The 24,126-nt window shown below is 50.1% G+C and overlaps 4 protein-coding genes across 14 annotated transcripts in view; 2 read left to right on the top strand and 2 right to left on the bottom strand.

Annotated features, from left to right (window-relative positions):
* LOC121598832 (serine/threonine-protein kinase Genghis Khan) overlaps positions 1-7,097 on the bottom strand; it is a 48,582-nt gene extending 41,485 nt beyond the window's left edge. For 2 of the 4 annotated variants that reach the window (XM_041926144.1, XM_041926149.1), the window contains exons 1-2: positions 6,991-7,097; positions 4,752-5,234 (exon numbers count right to left, since the gene is read on the bottom strand). The gene's annotated coding sequence lies outside the window, so the exon portion shown is untranslated. Of the gene's footprint in view, positions 1-4,751; positions 5,240-6,920 lie in introns of all 4 variants that reach the window. The other 2 variants (XM_041926145.1, XM_041926147.1) reach the window with 2 other exon arrangements.
* Positions 7,098-7,363: 266 nt separating this feature from the next.
* Positions 7,364-9,517, top strand: LOC121598843 (nuclear inhibitor of protein phosphatase 1). The gene is made up of 5 exons (XM_041926176.1): positions 7,364-7,643; positions 7,771-7,985; positions 8,066-8,283; positions 8,360-9,044; positions 9,124-9,517. The coding sequence occupies exons 1-5, from the start codon at positions 7,615-7,617 to the stop codon at positions 9,228-9,230; spliced, it is 1,254 nt and encodes a 417-aa protein (XP_041782110.1). The 5' UTR covers positions 7,364-7,614; the 3' UTR covers positions 9,231-9,517.
* Positions 9,518-9,588: 71 nt separating this feature from the next.
* On the bottom strand, positions 9,589-14,951 carry LOC121598838 (stromal membrane-associated protein 2). Of its 8 annotated transcripts, none has more exons than XM_041926160.1 (3): positions 14,721-14,951; positions 12,915-13,341; positions 9,589-12,378 (listed from the first exon to the last, which is right to left on the bottom strand). In XM_041926160.1, the coding sequence occupies exons 2-3, from the start codon at positions 13,161-13,163 to the stop codon at positions 11,023-11,025; spliced, it is 1,605 nt and encodes a 534-aa protein (XP_041782094.1). In that variant the 5' UTR covers positions 13,164-13,341; positions 14,721-14,951; the 3' UTR covers positions 9,589-11,022. The 8 variants fall into 8 exon arrangements, with proteins under 8 accessions (XP_041782094.1, XP_041782102.1, XP_041782096.1 ...); XM_041926168.1 differs by having other exon boundaries at positions 14,906-14,930; XM_041926162.1 differs by lacking the exon at positions 14,721-14,951 and adding an exon at positions 14,604-14,709.
* Positions 14,952-15,235: 284 nt separating this feature from the next.
* LOC121598833 (7SK snRNA methylphosphate capping enzyme bin3) lies at positions 15,236-24,021 on the top strand. Its single transcript, XM_041926150.1, has 5 exons — positions 15,236-15,912; positions 18,389-21,501; positions 21,587-21,805; positions 21,877-22,023; positions 22,116-24,021. The coding sequence occupies exons 2-5, from the start codon at positions 18,454-18,456 to the stop codon at positions 22,875-22,877; spliced, it is 4,176 nt and encodes a 1,391-aa protein (XP_041782084.1). The 5' UTR covers positions 15,236-15,912; positions 18,389-18,453; the 3' UTR covers positions 22,878-24,021.
* Positions 24,022-24,126: the final 105 nt, after the last annotated feature.

The raw sequence follows: 24,126 nt of genomic DNA, 5'->3' as shown, positions 1-24,126 counted from the left end.
GACCTGTTTATTGTAGCCCTCATTCAGTTGCCGTCTTTCCGTCTTTTTTTTTAATCCATCACGCAGAAGCACGCACGATCATGCACGAGCTAAAATATTATATTTCCTCCTCGATGCTTCCTCCTCTGCACGCGGCAGGCAACTCAACACTCTCGGTACTATGGGAAGTTAAAAATAATTCTTCGACTAAAAAAAAAACATCCTCTCGATACACAGAGCTCAACAGGAGAGGCACATGGCGACACGCAGTGAATATTATAGGACAATAAATAGCACCGGCAGAGGTAAAGCATCCGCGCGCGAATCCTGAATTGAGTCAAGCGTTATGATTTAAACAAAACCTATTTTTGGCCCATCAAATGGAATGTTTTGCAGGAAGGGGGAGGGGGGGGGGGGAGCTATAAGTGAAAACGTGCTAAAAGTAGATATCTTCTTACCGTTTGACTAATAAGCTAATCGCAAAATTGTAAAGCGAATTAACATGAGATTAACGATCGGCAACATCAACTACGATCATCTAGTTATGGAATTATCGTTGCCAAAACGTCTCTTCAAGTTGATATCTCCAGTCTCCTCCTCCAAGCGTTTCAGTTTTATGTCCAGAGGGAGGCTATCCATTTTGCTGTACTTTACCTTCACGGCGCCAACACAAAGGTCTGCGCATTTGGACGCATGATCTCTCGCGGACCGTACCAGCGGCCGCCTCTGCCTTACTGCGTAGTAAACGCGCGCGATCTCGTCTCGTATTGGACGCGTCGCGTCACACACAAAGCGCGTTTTTTTTTTGCTTCTCCTTGTATCGATAGAACACAGAGGAAGGGATTTCCCTCTGGCCCAGGTTTGCCGCAGCGCCCGTTTGTCGATCAAATAAGCATACTAACGAGCGAATGAATGAATAATCTCGCATCGCAAATTGAACGCGTAAAGTGAAGCTATAACGTACCACCCCCCCTGTCCCATATGACGCGGGGGGGGGGGGGGAGCTCACGATTGAACACTGAAAGGGGGGGAGAGGTGCAGTTCTGAGGAATCGCAAAGTATTTTAAAGAGGGCTTTTAATTAATTACAAACTTCACTCGGAGCTAACAAATGGCTAGAAATACCAGCAAAAAAAGCGATATCATGCTAGGGAGGACTCTTGTTCCATGATAATTCCCTCCTCCTCGTTGTTGAAGAGAGCAATATGTAACTGATTCTAGCGAATTTTACATTATCAGATAAAAACATCCGCTTTTATCCTTCTTCTCCAACATTTATAAAACTTTTAGTTCTATATTTTGGCTTGATCAAAGTTAAGTGCGTTTTTCCATATGAGATTTGAACTAACGACCGTTTGCGTGCTGCGGCTGAGTGTCTGTCACTACACCACGGGTCTGCCGCTTGCTATAGCTGTTAATCGCCAATAAATGCTGCAACTTCTATTCTTCCATCATTGAATTCTAATACACACTATTCCATTTGTTATGATTATACAGTCACAAAAACTGCTGAATCTGAATAGTTAAATTGAAAAGGTACAACTGAATAATGGTATCAACTATTTGCAGGCGGGAAAAAAAACATCAAAAGCTTATGGTGAACTCCGGAAAACAGCTGAAAATATGTTTGCGGCGATCCTTCCCTCCACACCGGAGCTCGAACGCCGCGTGCTGGAATTTCAAGTCTCTGTTACAGCGGATAAATTACGCCACCGCCGCGCAACTTATACTGTCCCTCTCTCTCTCTCCCTCCCGGCCAACTCCCTCCTACAATGGCACAACGTACTAATAATAATAATAGTTAAATTATGAACGAGCGGTAACTTCCATAACCCCACAATTTACGCTATCGTTACAGCCGTTTTTACATCCCCACCTCTCGTCTCGGGTGGGTTCAGGAGGCACAAACTCGACTTACTTTCCCATGACCGGGACCGGGAAGGTGGTGGGGAGGGAAATTTTGATTTAAATTGTGGCTGTGAGCAGCAGTCGATTTTTTTTCTAAACAGCCAAGCATTCTGTATGAGGCTGCTAGAGCAGGGTGAGCTGCGACCAGGCGACTCGTGCAATAACGAGCCTGAGCGGTGAAGTACTGGCGGACACGGAAACTAACACGATTACTTATCCCGCTCCCGACCAATTGCACCGGGGCGCGTGAAAAGCTGTGAGAGCGATATTTTTGCATATTTTTTTTTATATAAATTTCCTCCCCAATTGTGGGTCACCATGAAAATAATGCAAACGCCTTCTTCATTCATGAAGCACGCAAGGGTTTCATTTTACATCCGATACAAACAAAAAAACTGGGCCGTTCTATTTCAAGTTAGTTTTCATGAAGTAACTTCCAAACTTGTTTCACCGTGTGCTTCAAACAAACTCTCTATTCAAATGAAGCCTCATCACACCTCTCCCTTCCAATGCTCGTTGTTACGTGATCGAGGCAGCAAGTGTACTCGAACATCGACACTAAACAATCGTCTATCCTCGACGGTGCCAATTTAGCATACATTTGCAAAAAGCCTTGATTTGAGACAGAAAACGAAGAAGCGGCAAAATAGAGGAGACCTCTTTGGTCATCTCTCTTTGAAAAAGCATCACCACATGGGCAGCAACATTGGCTATGGGAGGGTGTGGGAGGTGAGACAACGCTGGAGGCAGCCAAGATCAAACTATTGGCCGACCCGGGGCAGGCGCACATGGTGTTGCGCTTAAGAATTCCGTGCACGCCATTGCCATTTCGCGCATTCAACCTCCAACAATGGCATTTAAATCATTGGACCCAGATTGACACACAACGGACGCACATTCGGTGGGTAATATACCGTACGGCAATGTTGATGATGATGATGGCGGTGACGATGGTGATGATACAACATAGGGGCAAGCAGCGTGTATAAAAAATATTGCAACAAAGCTGCAAATGTGCACTAAATTGCAATGAGTGTTTGTTTATGTTTGAAACAGTGTTGATGTACGAGATTAATACTAATGAGTTTAAATGCAAAACATGTAACAATTCTACGTGGCTTCACCTGAAATTTCAAACTATTTTCACAAAGCCTATTGGTGCATGTGGTGTCAAAAATTAGATTAAAATACCATAACGCATGCAAAGCATGATTTCGTTTTTTTTTTTGTCACGAAATTCCATATTTTTGTTTGACAATCTGATCACTGAAATGGCCATTTAGTCAAATGCTCCGATTATAATAAACAACATTTAAATTTCGTACTTCATGCGGCAAAACATTAAAATCATGGCCTACCAATGCTGCTCCCGTCTTCAACCCGCCCTACAGTACCGGACCGGTACCGCCCATTCTGGTGCAGTTGGAAAAGGGACGGACAGACAAGCACACACAACCTCGGTATGACCATCCGGCGGCACTGGCACTGTGCCTTGCGGCACTGGATTAGAAACAGATACAGCGCGAGAGTGTGTGTGTGTGTATGTGTGTTTGCCATATCGATCGAGCCGAGGAGCGCTTGAGGGAATCATAATTGCCGACACATGCCACGGCACAAGGGCTTCCCCGAGTCCCGTTTTAGTGCATGAGAACTGCCGCACTAACACACAAAGGTGTGTCTCACAGCACACTTGGACTAGGTTTTTGTAGCTTTATCTGCGTTATATTAAATTAATACAAACACACGCTTTGTGTTTTGGTTGCGAGTCGCAATTTTGATATTTAAATCGAATTAAATGAAAATAATAAACAACAAAACCATAAATCGTATCACTTTACCCTCTGGACGAAGAAGAAAGCAAAACAACGTTTAAACCTGCCTGACACACACACGTGATTGCGTGCTTGTGTGCATGTGTGTGTGTGTGTTTTGTGTAGTACTATTTATAGTACGAGACCAATAAACCAAACGGCACGGCACCAGCAAGCGCACACAGCCCATCATGAATGACATTGGTGAAGCATGCTTGGCCTGGCGGGATATGGGGAGGGGGGGGGAGGTGTCTTCTCCTCCCGCTAACCCGGACAGTTGCACCAAAATGCCTACACACCGCAAGCGCCTCCATAAAGAGGAGCATGGGCGCGGTAGTGATGGTGGTGGTGCGCGAAATGTGAGAACGACCTACAGGACTGGGATAGAGAGAGAGATAGAGATAGGGAGACGAAGATGTCTGCGCGCGCGTGCGGCTTTTTTTTGTTGTGTGTGAGATAGATGTTCCCGGTTGGATGGACAACACATACACAGAAGAGATTTTCGTTTTCGGTACAACACAAAAACACCGGAATCAACACCGGACAAGAGACCTATTATTAAAGAAAGTTGCCGCCTGCAGAGGATGTTTCCCATTCAGGTGTAATGTTACTTTTTTAACAGATTCGAAAAGCCCTGAAAAGTGTTGTATACAACATATTTTGGATGGGAATCGAACTGCGTCCGAGTTGGTTGAAGCGTAAGCGCGCATACCATTAGACCATCCAACCACTCGCAAAGATCGTACTAAAATGGGCATATAGCTTACATGATACTATTCCCATGGTAAATCCCATCGGGTCGCTGTGATGCTGTTGAACAACGTAATTAAATGAGAATCCCAAAATGCCATAGTTTGGTCATAAAATCAAGCCTCGTCATACGTACCATTGCTGAGGCTAAGCATATTGGAGTGAAGATCAAGGAAATAAACCCAATCACAAACAAAGAGTCCGTCACCTTCGTTAGCATGTTGAAAGATCAATCCCTTTGCCCTCGTTCCCCCCCTTCACCCCTCCCAGCAGCTGGTTTACTTGTGTCGCCCATTTAACTCACCTTTTATGGTTGACGGCGGCGACCACGAGGAGGAGGTGATGACGAACGGCGTTGCTCTCTGTATGTGCGTATACACACACACACACACGTGTATGTGCGTCTCTGTGGTCTCAGCACTGTTTACGCGACGCCACAATCCAATTTCGCGTCGCTGTTCACGCTAAGCGGACCCGCCAGGCGCCTTCTTTCAAACCTGACAGCTGACACAAAACACTGCACACACACACGCACGCACCGACAAGCACACACTCACACGAAAGAACGTAGGGTAGTAGTAGGCGAAATGAGTCGATTCTTTCGCGTTTGTTGCACTTTGGTACACCTCACACCCCGAACACTTTTTGCCGTTGGTTTATTGTTGGGTTCCACACACACACACACACACACGCACACGTTCACAACCACAACCACACAAACGCAGGGTGGCGAACACTGCTCCTTCCACTGGCCAAAATCACTCTACACTACGGTTTGTTGTTAGCACTGCGCTTTAGGAAAGGAAAAAGTGGAACGCGAATTCGTATTAAAAACGATGTACCCACAAACGGACGCGGTCGAAACGTAAGTATTGAACCCGCACATGCAGAGTCACAAACGCGCAACACAAACAAACAACATACAAAAAATGCCTCACAATCTGATCGATCGACTTTGCTCTGCTGCGTGAGTGTGTTGAAAGTTCGCTCTCCCTCACGCTCTGCTCTTTCTCTCGCACTCCTACTAACTTGTCTTTCCGTGTTATCCTCCAACACCTCCTGTGTGTTTTGTTTCCTTTTGCTCACCTTTTACCCTTTTTAATGAAATTCGTGACCATCTCAAAGGAAGGAAAAACAACAAGAAAACAACGCACGCACGAGTCTCTCTTCCCTCCCACGCTCCCGGAACGTACAGCGATGGTGGTGAAGAAACAAAAAAAAAAACAGCACACGACCGCACGCACGCATGCACACACACACACACATACCGACCAAAGCGTTTATAGAAAATCACACTCCCACGCATTCCAACTCCTCTTCATGCATGTGTGCACGGACCGCATAGGTAAGCTAACGCGCGTACACACACTCCCGGGCGGCCCCCTCCTCAATTGGTGTGAAAGGCAACACGCACACGACAAAATATGGGAGAGCAAGCGAAACAAAACATCGTTTCTCTGCTCTTCCTGTTGTTTCCCTTTTCGCTACCCGTCGGACCACCCTGTGACGTTCAAGTGTCACCAAAAGCGATTAGAGTGAAAGAGCAAGCGAGAGAGCGAGCGAGTAGAAGCGTGAAAGTGAGCGAGCGTTGTGCGAGAGAGGGAGAGAGAGTAGGATGGAACGGTGACAACGAAAAACCGGTGCCACTTTCGCTACCACCACTTGGGAACTTTTTCTTCCCTACCCTCGCATCCCCTGGCACTTCAACGCTACTTGTTCCCTTGGCTTCTTTTTCTACTCCAATTGTACGAAAAGTTAGATCCACTTGCTTGGATGGAATAAATTCATTCAACAAAGCTCGCTATCGAACGTCTGCCGCCACGACAAGCCACAGAGCCCACAGCCGCCATATCTCGACGAGTCGGCGTAGTCAAGCGCACAATGTTGCCGTCCAGCCAGCCAGAGCACCCCGTGCCACACACAGCCAGCCCGTAGCAGGCGTGCAGATGACGGAGTTTTTACTTCACAGCATCCACCGTCTTTCCTTCCTTACAGTACACAAACGAGAACAATTTTGGGTCTTTTTCTTGACTTTACATGCCGCGGATGTTCTATAATCGGAGGTCCGCCCCGTAGGCAGATTGCGTTGCCGATTTGCTCGATCTCAACGGGCCAGCAGCAGCAGCAGCAGCGCCAGCCAGACAGACGGCCGAGCCGTCGCTTTCTTCCATTCAACTCTCACATACACACACACACACACACACACATACGCATGCACACTCGCACACACATACACACACACACATTCAGTTCCCGAACGAGAACTCCACCGTCGCCATGGGGTCACGTTGGCACGGGGCTATTTTTCCTTCGCATCAGCAGCGCACCCCTGTCGCGTAACGGGGCAGGCGAGAGAGAGGTGGTGGTGGAACAAAATTCTTTCCACAATCGTGGGCAAATTACACGAAAGTTCAGTGCATTTCACTAGTTTTGGGATTTGCATTCGAACACACACACACACACACACACGCACACTAAACGTTGCAACGGCAAAATCCGTGCGATGATGATGTTGGGCCAGAGAAATTCCATTTTCACGTTACCGTCTTCGCAGCCAGAAAACGCGTCCGCACACACCGACACCGAGAGAGAGAAAAGTGCCTTTTGTGTTGAGGGAAGCAAAATAACCCCTCTGGCTTTCGATCAGTGTGTCCGTGTGTGAGTGTGTGTGCGCGAAAAGAACGACCCAAGTAGCATTTGCGCGATGACAGCTGTCAATGCGGTTCAAACCATTCCCAACAAGCGTAGTGGGGAAATGTTTGTTAGTTTTCTTTTTACTATTTAAAAGGCGGAGAACGTTAACTAAGCGCAAATGCATCTCTTATTGTTTGTATAATTTTATTTAGATCCGGGTTTTCAAACGGACTAAAAATACTCGCATCGCTGTGGCAGTTGCACCAAACTCGCACCGGTATAAAGGCACCCTAACCGCAACTCCAATCTTTCGTTGATCTGTCACATTGCACCCCTGATCTTACCTGTCCAACTGAAGCAATTGGAGAAAAACAATCGTACGCTGTGTATTGGTTCACACTCGGGAAGTATTATTTAACTAATAATGTTGTTTTCCGGCACCAGCGCTGCCGTAGAGAGTACAACCATCTAAAGTCAACGTGCGCCGTAATCAAACGAAACATTTGGATAAACTCCCGTTCCTTCCAAAACCAATGTCCAATCACTATGATATTCCATCTTGGTAAGCGAGCGCAGGGTGTGGGATGTTGTTTAGTTGAGCGCCACCGAACAACATCTGGCAAGGCGAACAACGGTTGGACGATACACTTTCCTTACGCGTTGGTTTTAATTTGCTTCTGTCCTCACAGGGCCGGAAAGCCACCGACCGGTCTGCATCTGGATGTGATGAAGGAGGACAAGCTCGTCCAGAAGCTGATGATCGACGAAAAGCGATGCTACCTGTTCGGGCGTAATCCGCAGATGAACGACTTCTGCATCGACCATGCTTCCTGTTCGCGGGTCCACGCCGCCTTCGTCTACCACAAGCATCTTCACATCGCCTACCTAGTCGACCTCGGCAGCAGTAAGTCCCCATTGTTTCCCTCTGTGTGTGTGTGCGTGAGTAAGTGTATGTTGTTGGTCAATTCTTGCTACTCGCTTTAGCGCACGGCACGTTCATCGGTTCGGTCCGCCTGGAGGCCAACAAACCGACCCAGCTGCAGATCAACAGCCAGTTTAGCTTCGGTGCCTCCACCCGCCACTACATACTGCGCGAGCGGCCAACCGTCGGGTCGCGCACCAACATCATGGAGGACATACCGATGATGGACATCAGTGACGGCACCTTTCTCGGGTTGCCCGAAAGTCAAACCGAGCTCGATGTAAGGAACACGCCATTTGTCGGCAATTTGTCGGGTGCCGTTCGTTGCATATTACTCTCTTTCTGGTTTTTTGTAGAATCTAACCGAATACAATACGGCCCACAATCGGCGCATCTCGATGCTCGGCATCGCGGACGACGGTGGCAGTGTCGGTGGGGCGGGCGGTGCCGGCGGACCGGGCGGTACCGGCGGCAGCTCGTACAAGAAGAACAAGCGCAACAAGCGGAAAGGGGTCGCGTTCAACGAGGACGAAATCATCATCAACCCGGAAGATATCGATCCATCGATCGGCCGGTTCCGCAATCTCATCCAGTCCACCGTCGTGCCGGTGTCGGCCAAGCGCGCCAAGATGGAGGTGCAGAACAACATGGGCATCGTGACGTCACCACCGTCCAGCGGCATGAAAGCCGGTGGGTTCCATCTGCACTCCCATCACCACGCGCTGACGGGCGGTGGTCACGGTCAGGCACAGGGGAGCGCACCGACCAGCCTTTACCACGGAATCGATCCAGTTGATGGGGGTGGTGGTGGTGCGGGAGGTAGTGGCGCAGGATCCAGTTCGTCCTCCGATGGGCGTAGCTTCGGAAGCTTCGACATGGACACGACACCGAGTGGGCTGTCGACCAAGCTGGGCATACTGTTGCCAAATCCGGCACCGGACGTCAACCCGGCACCGCCGCAGGTCCGTGAGCCGTCCACCTCGGTGCCGATGTTCGCCGTACCGGGTGCGACTGCGTCTGGTAGTGGCATGAACGCTGCTGGTAAGCAAAACAATGACAATCCAAGATCCAAGACAGATCGTGCGATGCTAATTGTATTTTCACTCCGTTCTTCTTTTAGCCAAAGCCGGGGAGAAGCAACCGGACACGTCGGATGAGCCGAAGAAGAAGAAGTATGCCAAGGAACAGTGGCCGGGCCGGAAACCGCTCGGGTTGGGCAGCTTTTAAGCGAAAGGAGACTGGTAACCTCGTGCAAATACACATACACACACACTCATGCATTACAGACAACAGCGCAACACTAACTGAGGAACGCAATTAGTGTACAGGACGAACGAATATTCTGTAACATTTAATAGTCATAGTCGCTGCACCGTGTGTCCACTCTGACCGAGCTTGTCTGGTGGAAGGTGAAGCATATTTGTAAAACATACAGAACTATAAGAAACTGGTAGTTTTGAGAAATAAAAATGAAATCGTATGCAGAATCGCAGGCAAACTAAAATGGAAAACGTACAAAAAACGGGAAAGAAGCAACCAAAGGTAGCAATTAAGGGACTGAAAGCTTTGGAAGATTGCCTAGATGTAAGTGTTTCGCATTCGATCGATTTATTTCCACAACTAAATACAATTAACCGCAGCACATATGCCCATTTCAGGGGGGTTAGTTGGGGAAGGTGGGGAAGGGATGGGGAGAAAAGGAAATACTTCTAGTCCGGTCCGATTACGCTATCGTCGGTATCGATGAATCGGATCGTATTCACGTCATTCATTCTTTTAATTATTCTCTAAAATATAGCTTCCATGCTGCAGCGACATCCACTAATACCTCAACACACACGGACACGTGCTTTCTGAGCTGATGCTCCTCCTATGGCTGGGTCGCCCGGTATTGCATCTTCACAAAACCCCTCCTGCATTTCCAATTAGAATACTCTAGACACGCAAACACATTGTGAGAAATACAGCTTTTATGCAACTCTGTGTATTTCCATCCCTCTCATTCTCCCTGTGTGTGTGTGTGTGGACTGGGGCATGGACATGTAGTTTAAAATTGCCTTTTACTTAAACAAATTCTTGCACATCGTAACTGTTGCTTCCGTTCGCTTCCATCTTCCATACCCTATTCGGTATACAGTAGTGTACGCATTTTCCCTTGATTTTCTCCACTGCGCCCCCCCCCCAACATCAGACACACAGCCAACATCCGCGATGTAAGTAATACCATAATATGTGTATGTATACAGTAGCTCTTTGTTTCATCTCCTTTTAATTCAAAATAGTAGCAGTTACAACAGAAAACAAAACAAACTCTCGGAAAAGGAACCGCTGTGTCAATGTTTGTCTTCCTGGTACCCTGAATGCGACGGTGCGAATACGGTCGCAGTAATAGTATAGTATTTTCATCCCTGTCTTGATCGTGCACCCTTTCCTGTATATTTATATTTCTAACCCTTTCGCAGTGAGTCACCGTCGGAATGGAAAAGGAAAGTTAATACGACTACGAAGGATTATCCTTCTAATCGAACAAGAGTGTACACACACACACAGACGAAACGATGGCGGGGCATCATGCCAGCAGGGGAAGGAGGGAGAAGAGGAGGGGAAGTAAGGGGGAGGGTATGGTTCAACACTAACCTACTATTATATTTATATATCTATATACTTGTGATTCTGCTTATGCTTTTCCATAGTTTTCATTCTCATGTTTCGTTTAGCTAAATAAGTGTAATTGCCCTACAATCTGCGCGCCCGCCCGCTCGCTCGCTCGCACCATTTTACTTCCCCATTCCTGCTTCCTGTTGTGATAGTGTTTTTAGGTTCCTTCCCCCACCCGCTTACCGGTTTCGGTACTTTAAACTGGTTTTTTTTATCGTTTTTTCAACTGCTTTTGGCTTTCGGACGGGAGAAAGGGGACTGCGCGCGCGTGTGTGTGTGTGTGTGTGTGTGTGTGTGTGGCTAGAGGCTCTAGATAAGTTAGACGGCCCCGAGGGGATTGCTAAGGTCCACGGTTCTTCTCTTATTGCCACACGTCTCGCAGATTCATCGTGCCGAACTGATTGCTTAGCTTGTCTTGCGCTTGCTGTTGCTGCTGCTGCTGCTGCTGCTGCGGAGGGACGGCTTTAGGAAAGTTAGCAAACGCAGCCACTCCGCCTCCTCCCGGTCCCATTACCTGCCCTTGCTGGGGGGGCTGCATACCCATCATGGGCGGGAAACCACTGGCAGCACCGTACTGGCCCGCCATTGCACCGTACGCGGGAACCATCGGCGGAACGCCGACCTGCTGTGCGTTAAACATCGCGCCCTGCTGTGCCATCATGCCGCCGGGAGCACCGCCCATCGCACCATTGTTGCTGTGGAACACCATCTGCGGCGGTACGCCCGCACCCATCATCGCGTACTGTCCGGGCGGCGGTTGTGGTCCGGCACCGGTCGGGAACGTTTGGAACGCACCGAACGCGTTCGCCGGCATCATGCCGGCCCCGTTGGCGGGCGGGAACGTGCTGCCGGCCTGCTGGAATCCACCGAAACCACCCGCCGCCGGTCCACCGAACCCACTGCCGAGCGGCGTCGGTCCACTGCTCGGAGCCGATCCGTAAAGGGCCATAATTTTGTCCTTCGTCAGCTTGCCGCTTGCGTCCAGCCCGCCCGCACCAGCACCAGTGCTGCCGGCTTGATTGAAAAAGTCCGCCTCCACCTTTGCCAGATCGTCCGGGTCGTTGTTTTTCCGCTCGAGCAAATCCACCCCATTGCTGCTGCTGCTGCTGCCGCCGGTCGCAGACAGTCCGTTGGCGGGTTTGTTGCTAGCGCTGCTGTGATTCGGCGTCAAACTGCCCTCGCCAAGCGACAGGCCGAGCAGATCCGTCCCAGCGCTCGTGTTTTGCACCGCCGATTGGCCACTGGCCGCGTCCGACGAGGAGGCAGAGCTGTTCAGTGAACCACCGGCACCACCACCCGAATTCCGGCTGGACGGTTTCATACTGCTGGCAGGGGCTTTCAGCTTTGGCACAGCCGATCCGACCGACGAAGGTGAGGCGGCGCTGGATGCACCACCCGCTGAATGGGATTTCCTGTCCGCGGGCGATGAAAGGGAGAGCGATCCACCGACCGAGCCGATGGTGCCGCCGGCCCCACCCGAGGAGGAAGCTTTTTTCTTGCGCTTTTGCCGCTCGATCTCCTCGTCGATCTCCCGGTCCCAGTCAACTTTCGGGGCCGGCGGTGGGACCCACTCCCGGGCAAGATACTTCTTGTGCTCGTACTTGGCCCGGATGAAGCTCTCGAGTGCGGAATCGGTCTGCGGACGCCGGAACCCGTCCGGTATCATTGCTTCGTACACGGCCCGGGCACGGGAGTTGCCCATCTGCTCGAGGGAAACCTACGGTGAGAGGGAGAGTTTTTGCTTTATTTTAACAGAATTTAGTTTAATTACAATTTAAATAATATTTTGAAAATTAAAAAAAAACTGTTTAATTGTGCTTTACTGTCTCAAAACAGACATTTTCGTCTGATTTGAGCATTTATCTCTATCTAAATCGCTCCCAGGTGTACGTGATTAGGTGAAATTAATTCACCTCCTGATTCTAGTAGCCGTGCCCAAAAAATCAACACGAACGCACAGGAGCGTTGTGGCGCACCAACACTGGCGCACACCCCAAAAACTCACCCCATAGGCATAGGTAGGGAACGGGGAGGAAATAAAGCAATTAATTAAGAAACAGCCGAGATTGATGTGCTTGGTGGTGGGGGAGGGGGGGTGTAATAGCGGCAACACGCCACCATGGGGGGGAGGGAGAGCGCACACAGCACGGCGCATGGGCACGGTACGCACCAACGTTTCCGCCACCGGTGTCGTACCGTGTCACGTGCTTTTTACCCCCTCCTCTTAACCCTCTCTCTTGCCCTATTACTTACCACCTGTTCCGGTGTCCAGCTGTCCAGGTTGACCGACTTCACCCGGCTAATGTGGACGCCCAGATTGCGGTGGATGCCGGCACAGCGGATGCACAGAAACACGCCCAAATTCCAGGACGCCCAGCGCGGTCCCTTCGCGTCGCAGTCCACGCAGTACTTGTTGTCGTCGTCCCGCAGCATCTTCGTCAGCAGCATCTGACACTTTTCCTGTATCTGCTTCTGCCGCTCCGTCTCATTTTTCCTGCTCATTTCGCGCGCTCGCTGCTCGTGCTGGCGGGTGGGGGGCGGTGTTGGACGCCTCTAATTGCAAACCAGCAGTGGTCCAAAAATCTGAGGAGCTTATGTTTATCACGCAACAAAGGGCGATGGGAGAGGCTTCTATCTTATCGCCTGCCGACTTTAGCTCTAGCTCGATCCGTCCCAGTGTCTTTTCGATGCGTAAAGAAAACATATGAAAAAAGGGAAAGAAATCATTAATATTCAATGCAATTAACAATACACACTGTACACTACTCCCAGCACACACACACACACAAACCCATGCAGGCGCAGTGGTATGAGAATATCAGTTGCCCGCTGCAACCGCTATCTCTTGCTGGTTGCAAACCCTGACCGGAAGTGAACATAGAAGGCGTAAAAAAGAACGGAATGGTGTCGAGACGGGCGAAATCTTCGGGCGCAAGAATAATAAAAGTTCCTATTCCGTTTTCCGTCACTGTACTTGCTGGGTGTAAGGCGGAATGAATAAAAAATACATACATACACACACTGTAATAAAATGAAACTAATTCACACGATTGGTCTTAATTTACGGTCCCCCACGGTTGGCTAGAATGTGCTGGAACGGGAACATGGTAGACTGTTTTTATCAAATTTCGATCGAAGCAGCCCGCCACCTGGTGCTTGATTTGTTCCATTCGTGTGTGTTTTTTTATCACAAGCAGGCCACGAATCAAAGTATTCGCAGTGCTAATTTCAAACGCCGTACAAGGACGATCCTTTTTTTGAAAGGCTTTCCTTAATTTCCAAGCACCAAAAGTCGGCATGAGGAAAATTGAAAGATCTGAAAATTGGAAGACAATCGTCGTTACAATGGCCACACACACTTGACTCCTGGAAGCAGGGGGGGGGGGGGGGTGATGATGAAGACAGGCAACGATACTTTTCACACATAACTGCCTAACACACAAGGCGTGAGTGTGTCCGTGCATTGTGATAACAAACGATTTCTTTTTTCCCCCGATGACACATCGGCCAACCGAAAACACGGGCCCGCTGGGTGAAATCGTTTCGCTTTGGCCTTCGCATAAGAAATTGCTTTCGCAAAGTAAACATGTTTGCGCCACCACTTGAAGGTGTTCGTTTGCTGCAAGAAAGCGAGTTTAGCAAATGATCTTTAAACACTCGAACGCTTCCTGGCGCTGATACAATCCTGGCCATGAAGATTGCACAGGGGGCGTATGCCACCAATCCACCTTGCTGTTATCACTTCCTTTCTACCACCCTGCGCCAATGCACCCGAGGATATCCACCCGCAGAATAAAGGGGATCTCTCTCTCTCTTTCTCTATTTACCAACACACGCCCACACTTTCCCGCAAGGAAGAAAATCCGCTTTTCCTCTTCAGTGCAGCAGTCCGAAAAACGGCCGACTCACTGATTTCCTCGACAGAGGGACTATTCCACTCACGGTAAATATCTTTGTTATTTCCACTGGCTGGTATGCGCGCACACAAACACACACACGCACGAACCCCTATCTTCTTCTAGTGCTTCTTTCGCTTATCGGAAAGGACGGCATACACACCCGCTCCTGGCGCTTTCGTCGTATCGTGTGGCACGAACCGTTGCGTTGCGCCAGCACCTGCACTTAATACTGCAACTTGCACGTAATTGCGGTCGAGCGGCGTAACGACACGACGGCAGTCGGTGGTGAAATATGTGAAGATTCGTGCACAAAACCGTCGTGGATATATTTTTGCCGAGTTGTACCTGTTTCGTTGTTTGTTTTCTTCTCTGCGTCTTTTTTTGTTGTTGTATGTGTGTCGCGCTGTCAAATTCGTGTCATTGCGCGTGTCAGTGAGTTTATAGGGTGAAGTTGAAAAGGCGCGGGAGTGTCAGCTGTGAAAAGATGTAAAAAAAATGCCAAATTTCATTTCTTGATGGATTAGATACATTTTTCATGCAAATACTTCCATTCAAAAACACTTGAAATACGAAATAAGTAAAAATAACGAACAGTAAATTTGAATCACAATTCAGCAAACGCCCTCGTCTTCATAAGAAACGAACCACAAGAGCTGAACAAAAACCGCTTGTCAGGCGGTTGCTGTCATTCCAGGCAGACAGAACGAAACAGACAAGCTCTTGCACGTTTAAATCGCTGAAGACGCGCAAGCTGTGCGGACGTCTCCGTCTGTGCCCCGCACACGATACGTACCAACGATCCATCCATCCATTTTGGGTTCCAAATTTTAGTGCACGTGTGATCAATATTTAAAACAGAAACGGCAAAACAAACGATCAACTTCCAACCGACAGCCAAAAAAGCGAGAGCGAGAGAGCACGCGAGTGAGTGAGTGTGTGTGTGTCCTGTGCAGTGTGGCTGCGTTTGTTTGCACACGAACGGGATAGCGCACGCAAGTGGGTGCAAGCGAAATGCAGACATTCTTCACGCGCAAGTGAGCAAAACAGCACAACCACATACGGCAGAAGGCTGTGCGCGTAACCGAGAAAGCAACAGAGCTCCATCAACGGACCGTGCGAGACGGGCGATAAAGCGGTCGACTGTAGTGTGAGCGAGAAGGAAGGACAACGAAAAACATGCGTGCCTGTGTGTGTACGCGCCGACCGACGTACAAAGGAGGATATCGAAACCATTTGCTCAGCGCGCAAGGAGTGGTGTGGCAGCGTATCCGTACCGTGTCCGACGATTGAGTGCATTTTCACCGTGCATAGACGCGAGTTGCAGTGCAGTAACAATTGACAATTCGAAGAAGGTTAGTAGTGTGCGCGCTGTGCGCTTTACGTGTGTAGAGAAAAAAAAATGGGTGTAGAAATATTTCAGTGTCCGTTATGGGAAAAATTGCCCCATCTTCATTTGTCCACGGTGACTGTGGGACTACTGCAAATAAAAAATTGAAAGAGTACGGGCAACGGTGCCGTCCCGGTTGCACCCGCACTGTGCGGAACGATGCTAAAGCGAGACGGCACCATTGCTACCAGTGACAGAAGAGTGTGCTCTTCACACGCGCGCGCGCTCTACTTGAGCGCAGTTCGAGCGCGAGCGAGACAGCGTGTCGATTGCAGAATTATATTGTTCGCGCGATGTGACACGAATGGTGTGTTTGTCTCTTCACGCACATAACTCCGCTCCATCAGTTTTCGATATCGCTGTGTACGTGTGTATGTGTGTGTTTTTTTTCAATTTTGCGCTGGAGATGCATCTCGCGCATCTCGTTAACGCGCGCGGATCAGATGTGACGAACCATAGGCGACACAAACAAACTGCCCATGTGTGTGTGCGGCGAAGAGAGACAGAGAGTAGAAAACGGGCGACTAACACAAAAAAAATCTGGCCATCTAACCTGTGTTGATGGATCTGTTGTGGGTGAGGGAGGAGGAGGGGGGGGGGGAGAGATGAAAACAAAAAAAGGAGGAACCGGTTAAGACGACGACACGGTCGTGGCGGTGGTGCGCGCATTCGTCGAACATGCTGCTACGCACATGGCGATGGTTCGGATGGCCAATTTGGTTGTTCCCTTGCCACCGCAGGCACCACCCTTCCTAAACATTGGCCTGTGTGCTGTTTTGGATGTGGCAATACATCACACTGGCAAACAGCAGCAGCAGCAGCAGCAGCAGTGCACATACACACACACACACACACACACTGTCGGACAAACCAACTGCTATCAAACGGTTTTTTTTTGCTTTTGATTTTGGACCACCAATTCTGCCTACATTCAACGTTATTTCTTCCTGGCATTTTCATATTGACGTATTTTCACTCGGCCAGATTACGTATTTTCATCTGACATTTTTCAATACTTTTAGATCGCGTTGTACAGTTGGAAGATATGGAATGCCATGTGGCAGTCACATAGCCTGCTTAGTTGCATGGGAAGCAATGTTGACGTTTACCGTCCCAAACCAAACAGAAAGAAGAAGTTTATCTATGCACGGAGATTCCATCACGGATGGAGATGATTGTCTTGGGTGATATAATCATTTAATTACCTGGTTGCAATGATATAGTTGCATCGAACAGTATCCACACAGAAGAATATGAATGATCAGAACGTGCAGATTTTTACTCTTTGCAGGCTCTACAGAGTCGTCACATTCCCATTTGATCAACTTCACAGTTGACCATCGAAAAGACTCCGTTTAGTCAATATTGGGAATTATTTATATCATACTTGTCGTTGGATTTGAATCCATTGTATTGCATGCAACACGAAAGTGAATTGGTTATTTGCTATTTTCTTCATTAAATCTCCATCTGCGCAAAGCTTGATCCACACTGTACGCGAGTCAAGCGTATGTGCGTTTGCAACTGCTGCTCACACCTCACACTCATCGGTTTGCTCCGTTGGTCGCCCTGTGTGTGTGTGTGTGTATGCGTGTGTTGGTATGTGCAGGAAGCAACTGCTCCAACAAAATCAGCCGTAGTGTGTGTTGGGTTTACGTTATACGTTATTGCATCCTGTAGGTCTTTTTCAAATTAAATTTATGTGAGATTTCATGAAGTAAGCTGCTGGCAGTGCTTCTTTAAAATAAACACGTATCTGAAAACTACGATATTCGGAACGGTGACTAAGAACAAAAAATACGCAGCCAAATCCCCATACGAACGCAACTAGCAAACAACTCCAAAAAACGGTTAAATTGTGAACCTGGACGGGCAACAACTAGTTTTGGGGTGGAAACCAAGAAAAAAAAAAAAAACTGGTTTTGCGCCCTTTAGAAAAGCGAATTTGGTGCAAACCTTTGTACTGCACACTAAAATCGCGTCTTTTCAATGCCATGTGCCTTTGGCTCCGGCATATGCGGCTGCAGAAGGGCGGGCTCACTTCCCTTTTCGCGCTATAAACATTTGCCATCGAAACTCGGACGTATTCATTGCATCGTTGCGGGAGCACCCTTGGCTTACCAGTGATGACATCTTGAAGAAATTGTTTTGCTTTGTGTGTGTGTGTGTGTGTGTGTAATGTAATTGTTCACATAAACCAACTTCCTTTTTGAGAAAGTATGACCCCATAAGTTGCGCACATGTCTCTCGTTCGATCATGATTTTACATGAAGCACCGTGCAGTGGGCATAACTATGAATCACAACTATTTTTAGAATCATATGGTTCAGTCCGACTTAATTTCAATCGTCCTCTTTATTATAGCCTTTAATTTCTTTCCTTGCTGTGTGAAATAATTAACTAACCTTTTTTTTTCATTTTTATGTTTTTTTTATTCTTAGATCTTTGATCTCGCAATCAATAAACACCGGGTTTGAAGACAAACTTAAGGAAAAACTAGTTTACGATGGAAGGACCCTCGGTAGCGGCTGCAGAAGATGATTCGACGGCAGATGCCAGCGGAGGTGGTGGTGGTGGTGGTGGTGGAGGTGGAGGCAATGGCCGAACAGAAGAGACACGCCGGTGCAATGCGCACCGGGCGGCGCGTCCACCGAACTCAATGATTGAACCGAGTGGCGGAGGTGGTGCCGGCAAGGGAAGAGGTGGAGGGGGAGGAGGAGGAGGTGGTGGTGGTGGTGGAGGATGTGGTAACCATAATCGGAAAAACAATCCTCAACAGCAGCGCCATCTCCAGCAGCAGCAGCAGCAGCAGCAGCAGCAGCAGCAGCATGGTGGAGGCAAGAAACAGAAAAAGCAGCAGAAATGGAAAGCGAACAAGTACCGTGGCCGTGGGCCGGGTGGCAAGGACTGCCCAGCAAGAGGTGGAAGAAAGGACAAATCCGGTGGCAGTGCTGTTGGATCACAAGCGATCGGAAAGATGGAGGAGGGCAACGCAGCGAACGGTATCGCGGGAGAGGATTTGGGTGCTGCGGGGCTCAACGCGGGTGACACGCATCCCGCGGAACCGGGCTGCTTCCATCAGGTGCACCAGCAGGGACTGGCCCATTCCTCCCAGCTCGCTTCATCCTCATCATCCGGCAGCGCACAACAACAACAGCAGCAACAGCAACAGCAGCAACAACAACCGACCGGATCGCAGACATCATCCGGCGCAACAGGGCAGCAACAGGGGGGCACCGGGTCAACCATGATGATGTCGTCCGCCATGCCCCCACAAAAGAACAAACACCCGAAGCAGCAGAACCTCACGCCGATGGAGGTGCGCAACAAGCGGCTCCAGTCGGTGTCGAAGTTCTTCCTCCCGGACAAGCGGCCGCGCAAGGAGTGTATCGTGCCGCCGACCAAGTTCCTGCTCGGCGGCAACATTTCCGACCCACTCAACCTGAACAGCCTGCAGAACGAGTCGGAGAACGCGGTCACGCCGAAGTCGTCGCCGATACCGACGCCGCCCCACTACAAGGCAAAGATCGAGGTGATCATACCGCCGAACATCAACGATCCGCTGCATCTGCTCGATCCGGTCGACTCGGTCGAGTACGAGATGCAGCTCTGCTCGCCGATGAAGCGCAAGCAGCGGCCGCGCAACAAGCGCAAGCGCAAATCGCGCACCACCACCGAGCGGAACGACGGGTTGCTGTCGATCGAGCAGCTGCCGCCGCCGCCGCTCGGTGCCGAGGAGCTGGTGGGCACCAGCAGTGGAGCAGCCAGTGGTGGTGGTGGTGGTGCGGGAGGAGGAGTTGCTGCCGATGCGGAAGAGGCAACGACGGCGGAGGAAGCATCCTTTACCGGGATCGGGCAGAAACTGGCCGATGCAGCAGCGGGGGAGCAGCGTTTCTCGCTCCCGGTGCCGGATGCGGATACGGGCAGCGCCCACTTTCACCTGGCACACTTTGGCGGGCAACCGTCAACGAGCGGAACAGGCCCGGTGGCGGCGTCGTCGTCGTCCGTACAGCAAGGACACGTGCACCACGTGTCCGGTGCAGCTGTCATGGAACGGCCCGGCTCCTCCGCCGGCGGTCTGCTGACCGAGCAGGAGCGCGAACGGGACAGGGTGATGCGCAACCTGAAGCTCGATCTCGAAAGTGCCGGCGGCCGGAAGCGCCGCACGAGCGAGAGTACAAACAGCACCAAGAACAAGCTGCGCCGGATGGATTCGATGGACAAGATCGTCAGTCCGGTCATCCCGCAGCCGGGCGGCTGGAAGCGTGCCCACTGGCCGGCCAATGCGGGTGGGAGTGGGGCCGCGGGCAGTGCTGGGCGGAATCGCACCCGAACCTTTTCCACCACGTCTGTCACGGACGAACAGCATGGAGAGGATGGAACGATTGCGACCGGCGCTGACCGGAGTTCGGAAGGGCAGGTACAAGAGAAGGCGCACAAAACTGAACGAACGGACGGGTTGGAGGATCATAAGAAGCAAGTGGGTGATGAGGGTGGTGCCGTTAAGGAGGAAGGACGATCGAATGAAGCGAATGTGGTGGGTACGTCGGCCGGAAAGGTGGGTAGTGGCGTCGGGTCGATTGAACGACCGTTAAGCTTGACGCAAGGAACGTCCCAGGGCACCGTTCCACCGTCACAGAGTTCACTGGCAGCCACTAGCCGGTATCACTTCGGCAATTACGATCGTTACTACGGTTACCACAGCCTGAACGAATTCATCGACGTGCGGCTAAAGGTGTTCATGCGCAATGCGTACCTCTTCCGGGACAAGGACGTGCTGGACATTGGGTGCAACGTGGGCCTGATGACGATCGCGATCGCCAAATCGCTCCACACCAAGTCGGCCATCGGCATCGACGTGGACGGCAAGCTGATAGCGAAGGCGCGCAAAAACCTGGCCAAGTACGTGCGGGTGCCGCGCACGGTTGTGCCCGGGGCGGGCAGACGAGGTCACCGGGAATCGTCGACGGTCGTTTCGGCCACCGTCACCAAGATGGAGGTAAGCGAGGAGTTGGCTGCCAGTAAGGAGACGCTCCCGTTGCAGAGCGATCCGGCTCCAATTGCTGTAAGTGCACCACAGCCATCGACTAGTCAAGAAGGTGGAGGCACGGAACCATCTGCTGCTACTCCTGTCGCGGTTCCGACACCACCAGCGAGCATTGCTGAGACGGAAGATAACGTTTCAGTGGCACCTGCAGAAGAGATTGTCACGCAAACGGTCAACCCAGCAGCGGCAAGCAATGAAGATGCTGAAAAAGCACCACCTGAACCACCAGCGATTGCCGAGCCAGCCGAAACCAGCAATCGTGTTGTGGTACGACAAAAACGACGCCGAAAACGGTTCGGCCAGAAGGGGGGACGCCATGGGCAGCATCACAACAGTCAGCACCACCAGCAGCATCAGCAGCACCATCTGCGACGGAACAAGCCGGAACAGTCGCAGTACTTCCCGATCTCGTTCCCCGTCACGATGGGCAACTTCAGTGGGAAGGAGCACCAGATGGATATTGGTCGGCCGGAAAACAAGTTCCCGAATAATGTGAGGTTTAAAACGGTAAGTTGGCCTGTGGTTTTGGTGGGTTGGTGGTTTTCACAAACAGAAGAATCTTATACGAAACAATCGTTTTTTTTTTTTGCAGATGAATTACGTCCTCAAGGATGAACAGATGATCAACTTCGACACGCAGCAGTACGATCTGATCCTGTGCCTTTCGGTGACCAAGTGGATCCATCTGAACTACGGTGACGTCGGGCTGAAGACGGCGTTCAAGCGCATGTTCAACCATCTGCGGCCGGGCGGGAAGCTGATCCTGGAGGCACAGAACTGGGCGAGCTATAAGAAGAAGAAGAAACTTACGGTATGGAAGAACGAGGCGTTTTTATTGAACTTTTGGAAGGAATTATAAATTTATTATGTTTGATTTTGCAGGAAACAATTTTTGAAAATTATCAGAAAATTGAATTCTTCCCGAAATACTTTCACGACTACCTGCTCAGCCCGGAGGTGGGCTTCAGTCACAGCTTTCCGCTTGGCATACCGCGCCATCTGAGTAAGGGATTCCGGCGCCCTATCCAGGTGAGTAGCAGTAGTTTGTTTGTTGATGGTGCGAGGCGACCAAATAGTTATATGGCATTTACATTTTATCTTTTTTACCTTCCCCCGTCTAGCTTTACATTAAGGGCGATTTTACACCGTCGCAGGCGAAATGGAGCGACACGTACCACCCAGGCACACCGTACGAGAACCATCGCGGTATCTACACGGACATAGTCACCGCGTCGCAGTCGGCCGCCGGCTGCATCTGGGGTGCGATGACACCGTACGCACCGAGCTACAGCTACCGGCAGCCGCCGACCCCCTCGCACGGCGGTGGCAGTGGCGGTGGAAGTGGCGGCTTTGCCTCAACCTCACCGTACTACAACCCACGGCAGACGGACAGCTATCTGCCGAGCTACGACATCGCCAATACGCACCGGCCCGGTAGCTACTGTTTTGCGTCGCCCATCTATTCGACCACGTGGTCGCCACCGTCGGACATGCTGGCGACGAGCGGGGGTGGCGGTGGGTCGTATCGGCGGTCGGCTTCGAACACACCCAACTCGGCCAGCATCAGAAGCGTGGACAACGATGACCACTACTACGTGAGTACGGCCAGTGGCGGGAGTAGCCAGCGGCGGCACCATGTTTACCCGCCGATCGAAGTGTTTGCGCCACTGCACGGCTACGATGCGATGCGCCCGAGCAGCTATCGGAGCGGAAACGGCGGCGGCGGTGGTGGTGGTGGCGGTGGGGCAATAACCGATTCCGATTCGGAACTGTCGTCCCACTCGGCGTCCCAGACACCGACCCGGCAGCAGCAGTTGGCCGGCAGTTTCCTGACGGACGACCAATCCAACTCACCCAGCGGGCACTCCCAGCCAGACAAGTAGACCAAGCGTGGTGGTGGTGAAGAGGTGATAGAAATCATAGGACACAGAAGCAACTCTCTGGGCACACTCTCAAGTAGGTTATGTTTGAAGGCTTTGGACGCACAAAAACGACGACAAAACTAGCCAAAACCGCGGTGCCACTACTGAGCAAAAGTGTAAGATATAGACAGATAGAAGGAGGAGCAAGCAGCAGGCGGAACTGCTGCGTGCTGCCGCTCAGTATATCCCACACCGTGTGATATAGATTTCACATTTTCAAAAAGAGTTGATAATCTTCAGGAAGAGAAACCAAAAAAACAAACAAACAAACAAATCGCGATTAGTACACGCGAAACTAGCAATGTGCACCGCAGGGGAAGAGTGTGCGCACAGGATGTAGTAGCTACGACGAGGGTAATTTCCCCATTTTCTCATGCACACACTCGCTCTCTCTCTATCTCTAATGCCACAGCTCATATAACATATGTGTAGAAACAGCACAAAGTTGAAGACACACGCATCACAGGACAGGACAGGCAATAGGCGCTAACCGCTGTTATAGTTTGCTTATGTTATCCTCATTCCTCGGCGCTTAGATTACCAGATAATTACACCCGGGCGTGGTCCGGCGTTTGTTGTTGCCGGGTTTCTCACACCCCCTCGAGCACTCCAGTACAGTGAGTAGGATCGAGATGGAGTTTCGTTAAGACAGTTATTATTTTTTAATGATCCCAATTACATCTGTTTAGTTGCGTTATTTTGTAAACGTTGTCAGGGGGTAATTAAGCTTCTATTTCTATGGACGAGCGCGCCATACGCATCATTATTATGCGTAGCTTAGTCCCCTTCCCACACACAAGTAGACAGAGTAGCGATTTAGGGCATGTAGGGTGAAATCCAAAATGCGTACGTCAGTTGGCAATTGTAAATTGTACGACTATACAAAGTTTGCTTACAAAATTATCACCTCCACGTTTTGGGGGGAGTTGAGTGAGTGTGAGGGTATTGGAAAACAATGTACATTTGAATGAAAGAAAATACGGTGCATCGTTTGCGTAGAGGAGCATAGAGTAGAGGTTAAATATCCGAACGTTTTTTTTTTTCCCCGGTATGGATGAAACATGTTTAAATTATTTGAATTGTACACAATATAATACTACTTGAATTTGCCTTTCGTTCAACGTTCTAAGCTGAATATGAAAATTCAAAAATTATCAACAGAAACAGATGCAATTTTGTGTGAGCTAGCGCGTTAGCATTTGAATGACAC

The sequence above is a fragment of the Anopheles merus genome, chromosome 3L (genome assembly GCF_017562075.2).
Source record: "Anopheles merus strain MAF chromosome 3L, AmerM5.1, whole genome shotgun sequence".
Taxonomy (NCBI): domain Eukaryota; kingdom Metazoa; phylum Arthropoda; class Insecta; order Diptera; family Culicidae; genus Anopheles; species Anopheles merus.
The sequence above is the reverse complement of the archived record's forward strand: the minus strand, read 5'-3'. Positions and strand labels throughout refer to the sequence as shown.